General features: G+C 47.4%; 1 protein-coding gene across 1 annotated transcript; it reads right to left on the reverse strand.

Moving 5' to 3' along the window:
- Positions 1 to 1,699: 1,699 nt before the first annotated feature.
- On the reverse strand, positions 1,700 to 4,464 carry TCL1A (TCL1 family AKT coactivator A). The gene is made up of 3 exons (XM_025869176.1): positions 4,345 to 4,464; positions 2,162 to 2,332; positions 1,700 to 1,756 (listed from the first exon to the last, which is right to left on the reverse strand). Exons 1-3 carry the CDS (start codon positions 4,462 to 4,464, stop codon positions 1,700 to 1,702), a joined length of 348 nt encoding a protein of 115 aa, XP_025724961.1.
- Positions 4,465 to 11,294: the final 6,830 nt, after the last annotated feature.

Raw genomic sequence — 11,294 nt, forward strand, 5'->3', positions numbered from 1 at the left:
GGACCACACAGAGGGACCTTGAACACGAGGGGTTGCTGACAAAGACTTTCTGGGGTCACTGACTCCAAGGGTTCTCAGATCATGCCTCCAAGAACACTAGGGTTCTGAGCATTTGGATTACACGCAAGCAAAAAGAGGAAGGGAGGAAGGGAGGAAGGGAGGGAGGGAGGGAGGGAGGGAGGGAGGGAGGCAGGGAGGGAGGGAGGCAGGGAGGGAGGCAGGGAGGGAGGGAGAGGGGAAAAACAGATTTCCAGCCTTCTCACCCAAGTAAAAGAAATACACTACATTCATGAGTATTCTTTCCCTTTCCAAATTTCTAATTTGGTGACTGACTGCCTGTTCTTGCTTCTCTCCAGGAATCCAGGTCACAGATAGAAGCTGGTTCAAGCACAAATATAGATAACTGTTTTACATTTAATCAATCAACATTGCCAAGTGTTCACACTACATACAACTTCATAACACCAAGGTGTGTGGGCACCGTTAAAAAGAAGAGGCCCCTTCGACCTCTGTCCCTCTACACATGGGCCACCCAAGGGCGTCCGCAGCGCTCGCCTGCTCGGCCTCCTGCTAGGTCGTGAGCCGTGGACGTGGCCCAGTGGGCTCCTTGGTCCTGCACGCAGATCTGGGATCCTCCTGGGCCTTCCCGCGAACTGTACCAGAGCCTGCCTGCGCAGTGGGGGCTTTTATAGGCACGGTCAAGTGCAGACATGTACCACGTGCGATGGCTGGTCCCCGGGCTCTAAGACCTGGCCCCGTCTCAAGTGAGTGGGCCCCATTCCCTTGCAGCCAGAGGCGCACAGAGCTGAGGGAACAGAGTGAGAAGCAGCCACGGGAGGCCACGGGAGAGAGAGGCCAAACGCCATCAGGGGACGGAGACACCCGGATGGCAGCTAGAGCTGGGGCAGCTGGAGGAAGCCACACCAACCTGCCTCCTCTCCAGTGCCAATCTGCTGGGGGGAGGCCGAAGGGGCTGCAGGCAGGCCCCGCACGCCCCGGGGAGGGCTCATCCTCTGCCCCTCGCTCCCTCCCGGACTGGGGAGTGGCAGAACAGAACACGCAGGGCCAGGAAACGAAGGTGAACGAAGGCCAGCAGCACTTGGACTCCGGGGGCAGGAGGAGACAGGAGCTGCGGGACCTGGGCCTGGAGGCCGAGAGAAGACAGAGTCAAAGGCAAAGGGAAGGAGGTGGCAGAGGCGTGGGGCGGGGTGGAGGGCGGGCAGGAGCAGAGCTGCTGGGGTGAGGCTGCACGGAGAGCTTGGGGGTCACTGCCCCCCCCCGCCCCCGAGCTGAGGCCTTACATCTGAGCCACGGCAGATTACGAATAGAGCGAGCAGCCCGGGGTCAGAACACCGGGGTTGGGAACCTGCACAGTCACTGTGCTTCCTCAAAGCTCATTTTTGTAACCTAGGAAATGAAATCATTCCTAGCTCAGTCGATGTGATGATCGAGCGGCAGCGCCCTCAACGGCGAGGCACTGTACAGATGTGTGTCCCTACTAGGAAGGGGGCTCCCCTGAAAATTACTAGCCCCCAAGGTGCTAAAGGGGCAAGCCTGGATCCCCAGACCCTGAGACCCACAGAGGGCAGTACCGTTGGGGGTGGGAGTCAGCACTGCCTTCAGTGGGGGGAGGGTGTTCTTTCTTTCTGCCCTGGTCACTCTGGACTGACAGGTGCTGGCCCCAAAGGTACTCACCTGGTCACTCATCTTCCGGGTCCGGCAGCTGCTCAAGGAGCATGTCCTCCTTGCCACTGAACTGCACGAGAGAAGGGGGTGAGAGGCCGGTCCAGGGAACTCTTCCTTCTGTCCTTCAACCCTGCTCCAGGCCTTCCAGGAGCTTCCAGGAGCTTCCAGGAAGCTGCCTGGGGGCAGGGGATTCTAGGAGCCCCTCCTCCCACCAGCCTTCACCCCCTGGCTGCCCAGCAGAGAGGCCCCTCCTGGGCCGAGGGGGCTTCCATTAGACCTCAGAGAGTGGCCCAGGCAGTCACTTCTGACCTCTCTCTAATCCAGTCCTTTAAGAACCTGCAGTGTAAACTCCTTCCCTTGTTTAGCTTTTGGTGCAGAGATGGGGGAGCGGATACAGCTGAGGCCAGACATGGGGGGCGGAGGGGCAGGGCCACCCCAGATGACCCAACGGCCCCTGGGAGAAGGACACACTTGCCTCGATGTGGTACACTATGCGCCAGAAACTCGAGTCTGAGCCTCGGTATCTTCTTCCAGGGTAGAGCTGCCACATGGAAGGCAGCGGGCATGGGGCTAGCAGGCTGGGGCACACAGCCTCCCCCAGGGACACATCCTCCTGACGCATGAGTACCTGGAGGCTACTCTCCGTCTGAAGAGAAGACCAGGGCACGCCTTCAGGGCCCAGGCTCCCCAGCACGCAAATCCCCAGAGTCCTTCCCAACCCACCCCCCCACCCCGCCCCCGGCAGCCCGGCCGGCATCTGAGATGCTGGTGATCACTGTTCCCAGCAACGACCCCCCGCTTAAGCCATGCACGCCCCTCTCAGGGACGCTGGCGAGGCCAGGATGACCGGCACTCACAGGTGTCTAGACACCCAGACGGGGCCACATGGAGCCCGCTGCTTCCTGACAGACTTAAAGCTTGTCCCTGAGCTTCCTTAACTGCAGTGTGGTGCTGATGTCAGCTGCCATGGGGTTTTATTTTATTTATTTTTTTTTTTAAGTAATCTCTACAGCCAATGTGGGGCTTGAACCCACAACCCCAAGATCAAGAGCTGCAAGCTCCACTGACGGAGCCAGCCAGGTGCCCCCGTAGAGCGCCAGTGAAACCGGCGAGAGAACACTTTTCCCCACCTCCACCACCACCCCTCTGCTGCAATAAGCTAACTTGCCACCTTATGGTCATATGCCTCCCAATCAGCTCCCCGCACAGCAGCCGGGGTGCGCGTCTAAAAATCGTGTCACCCTCCTGCCCGACGCTCTCCAGTGGCTTTTCACGGCAGGTAGGAGGAAATGCAACCTTTACCACGGTCCACAGACCCACTAATGTGGGCCCCCGCCTCCCTCATCTCCCATTCTATCCTCCACCCTCCACCCTGTGGCAGCCACAAGGGCCTCCTCGCTATTTCAGGGACATGTCACATTCCCAGTAATCTCTTGCATTTGTGGTCCTCTGCCTGGCACATTCTCCCTTAGATCTACAGAGGGCTCGCACCCTTCTTCAGAGACAGGTCTCTGCACAAATATGTCTCTAGGGACACATTTCAGCAAAATCCAACTCTATGAATTACACATGAAGCACGCACGTCTAAAAGGGAGCTTCACAAAGGTCTGCATGACAGGCAAGTGTGAGTTAATACTCTTGAGGGGTCTTGCTTGTAGACCCTGCCCCACTCGTTACTGCCTTTCATCCTGCACAACTTACCAGCAGCCTCAATTATTTTGATGTCCTGCCCCTCCCCACCCTGCAGTGTCAGCTTCAGAGTAGTGGGATTTTATCAAATTCACTGCAAACCCTCACAGCCTAGAATTGTGCTCGGCATATAAACTAGGCCCTCATGTTGGTTCAATAACTACTTTCCAAAGTGAAAATCATTTTTTAAATTTTCCATCCATGAAATACATTGGAATTGTTAAGAAATAATACAGATCCTCCTGCAAGATATAAATGGAAACACCATGCTTGCTGTGTTCGTATATGGTTTTCTATATCCTTCAACCACTTTTGGTCTGCTTGTTCCTTTTTTTCCCTTATTGATTTAAGTCAACCTTTACGTATTAAGAATACCAGTCCTTTCAATTACATGGGGGCGAATCCTGCCCCACAGTGCGCTAGCGGGTTATGTTTTGCGCATAACTTATAATGATTACGTGACCTACACTGCTTTGTGGTTCTGGTGTCATGTTTAAGAAGATATTCGCCAACCAGGGTTTTTTAAAAAAGATAGTCACATAAATTCTCTTCAAATACCCGACTTAAAAAAAGTAGATATTTGATGCTTAAAAGTACCTATCTGTGTACTTAAAAAAGACATTAAATGCCAGTAAACATGGTGGTTAAGAGCCTGGAATTTCAAGCTTATCACCTATTAGCAGGACTACTTTGGGCAGGTTTACAGGTTGTGACTCAGTTTTCTCATCTGTAAAACCGGGACACAGTCACTACCGTGTAACTTTTTGCTGTTCTATAACGTAACCGTCCTACTAGGACATCCTTTAATTTTGCTCTTAGTCCGGCTCTTATACCACTGCGTTCCTGGTGAGGTGTGCTCCCCCGCGGCACGGAGGAGGCCCGACACCCCCGAAGTCCGGGGCAGGTCCCCCCACGTGGCGGCTGCGGACGCCCACGCCGCCCGCCCGGCCCGCCCCAAGGCCGCTGTACCTCGATGGTTATGGGCAGCCAGGTGCGCTGGTTCTCGTCCACGTACACGGACCTCTCCCAGATCCACAGGTGGTCCGGGTGCAAGGCTGTGTGCGCCCTGAAGAACGGGAGCTCGCCCATGGCGCCCCGGGCGACTCAGGAGCCCCCGCGGGAGCCTCTCGAACCGACTCGCTGGTGCGCGGGACGCACGACCCTGGCGCTTTATAGCGGGACGCGCGCGGGCGCCCCCCAGCGGCGGGGCGGGAGGAGGGCGGGCGCAAGGCAGGATCCGCTCTGGAGCTGGTCTTGCTCCAGGGGACCCTGGCCCCGTTTAGGAGAGCAGCCCCAGCCCCATAGACTCGTGGCTTTTCCCACGCCCCCAGCCCTCCAGCTCCCACTCCCCACTGCTGGGGAGGCACCCCTGTCTGTGGCCTTTGGTCTTTCCTCTGTCAGGAGGTGCCGGCGTCCTCCACCCCCTGGGACGCCCAGACCCCACTGTCCGAGTCAGTCACCGTGTGTGACTGCACAAGTCACACCCCAGACCGGGACACCAGGCCTCTGCTGGGAACTCACAGTCGATGCCAGGCAACCCAGAGCCAGGACCCCCTTCGCGTCTCCTGGGATCAGAAGAGAACCATGCGAGCCTGAACCAAGCCTGAACTTTCCCAGGTTCGCGGCATCACCTTCAGCCTGTGCATGGGGTGTGAGAATCAATTTCCTTGGCCAAGTGCAACTCTTGAAGCCCCGGTCCCCCACCCACACACATTTTCCACGGCTTTGATGATGGTGTGGTCATCTAATGGCTATTGTGAAACACGGTGGTGAAGAAACATGGGTTTTTCCTTTAACAGGCTTTGAATTCATTGGTGAGCACATCATTCAAAATGAATGCTTGAAAAGAATCCCTTCTCTCCACTTCCAAGATCAATGGAATTGAAAAGTCCCTGGGTTATATGATCAAACCCACTCTCTGTAAATTACAGCAAATAAGGAAAACAATTTCACTTCATTTTGCAGTACACCACATGCCCATTAAGGCAATTAAGAAAATAAAGTACAATGAGAAACATGTAAGCCGAGCTCCGGCCTCGTTGCTCAAACATCACCATTGGCGGCAGTTTGGTGCTTCATCTTCTAGCTCTTTCCTGTCTCTCTGACCAGGCGCTAAGAAAATAACTTTGGGATCTTTTGCAATATCACAAAAGTTGAGAATGAGCTTAACCCGGATTCCCTGATAGCAAAGGTATGTATCTGCTTCTCTGCGGATCCAGACAGCCTAATTCCCAAGAAAGTGCTGAGGTGGGCTACGGTAATAAAGATATAATTGGATTTACCGGGAACACAAAATAGAAGACAAAAGCCAAAGCCAAGTGGGGAGTGGAGGAGGCAGACATGAGCCCAGCAAACCTCCTTCCCAGGGCAGCCCCTGGTGGTGCTAGTATTTGATATTCAGACTTGCGGCATTTAGGCTGATTTCCCTGTGGATGGTTCTTAATTCCAGACCCAGATAGCCACTGGGAGCAAGATAATATGCTAATATGTCTGCTGGGGAAGTCTCAGCCCAGTCCTGAGCTTTGAGGTAAAAAATGATGACAAATCCGGCTTAAACAGTGTGGCAAGGGAAGGGGGCACCTACGAGCCAGTGTGGCCACTGACCCGCTGTGTCGATGGCTCCAGGACCCAGAATGCCACTGAGATGCCAATTTCATTACTACTCCTTCTGCTTTTCGAAGAGGTCCCCAAAAGAATAAATAATGGAGCAAGATTCAGACTCCCTTGGCTGGATATGCTTCTGAGTGTTCTGGGAATATATATGATCCTTACACCCCCGACCCCCTTTCAAGGAACAATATGTGCCTTCTGCATCACATGAGGGCTTCTTAATATTGAGCAATAGTGTACCTCATTCTTGTTAGGATTTAGAAAATCATTTGAGAAGGGGTTCCAAAGCATGAAAGTGGCATAAGATGACTGAGGAGTTCATAGGGCAGCTTCTGGGGGGCCCTTGAGCCTTCTTTATGGAAGTCCCATGAGAAAGGAATAGCTCCTGTGTGGTCTCAGGGACAGGGCAAGCCTCTTCAGCCTGTTACCTGCCCCATCTTAGGGCTTGAAGGTCAGTGGGCCTAGCTTTAGAGTCACATACAACTTTCCGACTCCCTTGTCTATAAGCTCCCTGAGGATAATCAAGTGTTTCATTTACAAAGTAACACAAAGCAACTTCTTTTGCGTTTTTTTGTTTGTTTGTTTGTTTGTTTTAAAAGAATCCTTCGCTGATGCTTTTGTGTTCTGGCTTTGGGTCCAGTTTCAACTCTGCGTCTATCACCCATGAGTTTGGCAAATCCTTTGCCCTCGGCCTCATTGCCACACTTGTGTAATGAAGGGGCCCTGCTAGCTGCCCTTGAAGCCCATGCTAACTCAACAGTCCCTGATCCTCTGATAAAGTTGTCTAGTAGGAGGTTAAGAACGGTTTTGGGCAGAGTGGTTCTGGATATGAAAGGCCACAGTGGAATTTGTTTTTCAGGAGTGAGGAGGCCATCTTCTTGGCTGGGCCCCAAGGAAGAGCCTTGGGGGTGAGTCACGACCATCAGTAGGGTCTAGAACCTTGCTATGTAAGTGTGGTCCCCAGTTCAGCTATATCTCAAGCCTTCCCCAGATCAACTGGGTCAGAATCTGCATTTCAGCAAGATCCCCAGAGGACTGGTGGGCACCTTAAGCATTGGTCTACAGGGGGGAAACAAGAGGGAGAGATGGTGGGTGTCTCATTCTATCATTTCCCTCTAGATTTCTCTGTGACACAAACCTTGGATATATGACTCTGTATCATTTAGTTGTAGCCTCTCTTATTTTCTCTCAGAATCACTTCTAATATAGAAAGTGTTTTCCCCTTAAAATCCTGGTCATCAGTGTCATCCCAACCATCGGGCAATGACCAGCAAGCTATAAAGAAACTACTTAGAAGCTATGTAGGTCTCCAGGCCTCTGGGCCCTATAATGAACGGCCGGAAATCACTAAGCTAGTGGATTGCAACCCTCGCTGCTTATTAGAATCACCTGGGAAGCTTTTATAAAATACCTGTGTCTGGACCTCACCCCAGACCATTTTAGACGAGAATCTCTGAGACTGGGGCTTTGGTGTTCTTTCTACCCCCGCCCAAAGGATTTTTCAGGTGATTCTAATGTGCACCGAGGATTGCCAACCGCTTCTCTGAGATTTGAGTGACTGTTTATGACGTGTGAACAAGATTTATGAAACTAAATAACCATGAAAATGTTAAAGGTATTCTTTCTATCACCAATTCTCATTGTAAACCTACCCCAAGCACGCACTTGACTTCTTTCCCTATGCCCTGATATATAGGGGTTAAGACATCCATGCTAGTCACCTAGAAAGGAGTTTGTTTGTTCCAACAGCTGGACCATATTTTAGATAATTAAGTCTGATGATCAAGTGAGCCCAGGAGTAAAGGGATGTTATGGCCTTTCTCCCAGGGGATGAAATTTTATCTGTAGATTAATGGAGAGTGTGGGAAGGATATTCCAAGTGGAACTCGGGGACTGATCATAGCCACTGCATGGCTGCTAGCTCTCTCTTCACACTTAACAGAATTTTCTTTCTGTTTTAGACATTTTTCAAACCTCAAGGTGTGTTTGAGGATCTTGTTAAAATGATTCTAATTCAGTAGGATTGGGTTGAGACTTGGCATTTCTAACAAGGTCCAAGGTGAGCCCGAGGCTGATGGTCTGTGAACCACCTCTGGGTAGCAAAGGCCTGGACTAACCCAATGCACACACCACATGCATGCAAAAGACAGCCATAGCCCTAACTCAAAATGCACCAAATAGTTGACCCTGACAAGTTGGGGGAGTGAGCAGCATGTAGGAGAATTGCAATGGACACTGAACTAGAAATGACGCATCCATTTGCCCTGATGAGTTAAAGTTTACCTAAGTTGTATCAGAAATATTTCTCAACCCTGGGATTATTCCTCATACTTTGGGTATTATGCTCACAGTGTGGCGGGTCCTACATATCGGCTTGTTCCTGGGTCTTCCGCCTCAATTATTCTTCAGTTTAATTTGATTGCATTAGTTTGGCCTCAGAAAAATGTTTCACATATCTCTTTATTCCTTCTAGAAAACTGGTTCATAATCTTCATGCTTCTAATATATATAAGCTGAGATAAATAGATTAACTAGGTACTGCTTTCAGCTTCGACACTGAAAATTTCCTCTGTACCATTTATCCGATAACTCTTGACCTAGATTTTCAATTTTAGGATATTTTATTTTTTTTCCAAGTGCACCAGGTTGCCTTCCCACCCATAGTGCACCAGAGGGTTCTTTTTTTCTCCACATCCTTGCCAACACTTGTTGTTCCTTGTGTTTTTGACTTTAGCCATTCTGACAGGTGTGAGGTGATATCTCACTGTGGTTTTGATTTGCAGTTCCCTGCTGATGAGTGATGTTGAGCATCTTTTCATGTGTCTGTTAGCCATTGGGATGTCTTCTTTGGAGAAATATCTGTCCGTGTCTTCTGCCCATATTTTAATTGGATTGTGTTTTTTAATGTATGTTGAGTTGTATCAGTTCTTTATATATTTTGGATACCAATCCTTTATGGATATGTCACTTGCAAATGTCTTCTCCCATCAGTAGGTTGTCTTTCGGTTTTGCTGGTTGTTTCCTATGCTCTGCTGACTTTTTATTTTGATGTCGTCCCAATAGTTCATTTTCACTTTTGTTTCCCTTGCCTCAGGACACATCTAGAGGAATGTTGCTACAGCTGATGTCAGAGAAATTACTGCCCGGGCTCTCTTCTAGTGTTTTTATGGTTTCAGGTCTTACATTTAGGTCTTTACTCCCTTTAGAGTTTATTTTTGTGTATGGTGTAAGAAAGTGGTCCAGTTTCTTTTTTTTTCTTTTTTTTGCATATAGCTGTTCAGTTTTCCTGGTATCTTTTGTTGAAGGGACTTTTTCCCATAGGATATTCTTGCCTCCTTTATAGAAGATTAATTGATCATATAATCGTGAGCTTATTTCTGGGTTTTCTATTCTGTTCTATTGATCTATGTGTCTATTTTTTGTGCCCATACTATACCATACTGTTTTGATTAATACAGCTTTGTAGTATATCTTGAAATCTGTGATTGTGGTACCTCCAGTTTTGTTCTTCTTTTTCAGGATTGCTTTGGCTATTTGGGGTCTTTTGTGGTTCCATACAAATTTTAGGATTGTTTCTTCTAGTTCTGTGAAAAATACTGTTGGCATTTTGATAGGGATTGCATTAAATGTATAGATTACTTTGGGTAGTATGGGTATTTTAACAATATTTGTTCTCCCAGTACATGAGTGTAAAATATGTTTCCATTTATTTATGTCCTCTTCAGTTTCTTTCATCAATCTTTCATAGTTTCAGAGTAAAGATCTTTCACCTCCTTGGTTAAGTTTATTTCTAGGTATTTTATTATTTTTGGTGCAATAGCAAATGGGACTGTTTTCTTAATTTCTCTTTTTGCTACTTCATTATTAGTGTATAAAAATGCAATGGATTTCTATATATTGATTTTGTATCCTGTGACCTTACTGAAATCATTTATCGGTTCTAGTGGTTTTTTTTTTTTTTTTGGTGGAATCTTTAGGATTTTCTATATATAGTCTCATGCCATCTGCAAATAGTGAGAATTTTACATCTTCCTTACTAATTTGGATGCCTTTTATTTCTTTTTGTTGTCTGATTGCTGTGGCTAGGACTTCCAGTACTATGTTGAATGAAAGTGGTGAGAGTGGACATCCTTGTCTTGTTCCTGATCTTAGGGGAAAAGCTCTCTTTTTTTCACCATTGAATGTTAGCTGTGGGTTTTTCATATAAGGCCTTTATTATGGTGAGGTATGTTCCCGCTAAACCTACTTTGTTGAGGGTTTTTATCATGAATGGATGTTGTACTTTGTCAAATGCTTTTTCTGCATCTATTGAAATGATAATATAGTTCTTATCTTTTCTCTTCTTGATGTGATGTATCATGTTAATTGATTTGCAAATATTGAACCACCCTTGCTTCCCAGGAATAAATCCCATTTGATTTGATTGAGGTAAATGATTTTTTTTTTAAATGTGTTGTTGGATTTAGTTTGCTAATATCAATTTTAGGATATTTTAAAAAGGATTTTGTCAATATCATGTGGAACTTCTTTTTATATATGAGGTGTACAAATATTATACTATGTTCTAATATGTATATTTTGTATAGTAGGTCATAATCTAGTTGCATGTTAATTTTTCCAAATATTTAGCCAGTTTCCCAAATATTACTGCATAATTTTTCCTTCAACACAAGATTTCTGACACTACCAATATGGAATACCAAGTTCCCATGTAGACATGGGTCTGATTCTGGGCTCTGTTCTGTTCCATTTGTCTGTTGCTATGGCAAAGCCATACTTTAAAAAGTTATGAATTTGAACTTGAAATACTTGGTGGAATAGGTCCTCCCGCTTTGTTCTTTTTCAAAATTGTACTTTTGCACCTCTGAATTTTTTCTTACTGCTTTTGGGATTTTCATTGGCATTTCATTGAATTTGTACGGTTGACAAAAACCTCTGGTGTTCTTTAATAACATTTTATAATATCCTCCATAAAGTGTTACATATTTTGTTTATCTTCTAGATGTTTTATACCCTTGTTGCTTTTGTGAATGGTATGTTTTGATGCTACTTTCTGGCATAAAATTTTGGTGTTGACTTTGTCTGTAGCATCCTTGCTAAACTCTCATATATTAGTTTTGATGGTTGGTTTATCTGCAAATGATAGGTTTTTTTTTTCACCCTTCCTTTTCAATCCTTATGCTTCCCTATGTCTCTCTATCCACTCCCCCCCTTTATTTCTCTGCCTCTAATTCTTCCTGTCTCATTAACTTTTAGTGTTTGTTAAAATATGTTGGATAACAGGAGTGGGTGATGGCAGGCATTCCTTT

The sequence above is a fragment of the Callorhinus ursinus genome, unplaced genomic scaffold, assembly GCF_003265705.2.
Source record: "Callorhinus ursinus isolate GAN/ISIS: 27379988/994484 unplaced genomic scaffold, GSC_fseal_2.0 scaffold8, whole genome shotgun sequence".
Classification (NCBI taxonomy): Eukaryota; Metazoa; Chordata; class Mammalia; order Carnivora; family Otariidae; genus Callorhinus; species Callorhinus ursinus.

Excerpts from the sequence above, each read along its gene's own strand:
- TCL1A (XM_025869176.1), bottom strand. The coding sequence starts at position 4,464 with ATGGGCGAGCTCCCGTTCTTCAGGGCGCACACAGCCTTGCACCCGGAC. Across the intron at positions 2,333-4,344 it reads GGCTGCCCATAACCATCGAG|ACGGAGAGTAGCCTCCAGGT; the intron begins GTACAGCGGCCT and ends TCTTCTCTTCAG. Across the intron at positions 1,757-2,161 it reads GCATAGTGTACCACATCGAG|TTCAGTGGCAAGGAGGACAT; the intron begins GCAAGTGTGTCC and ends TCTCTCGTGCAG.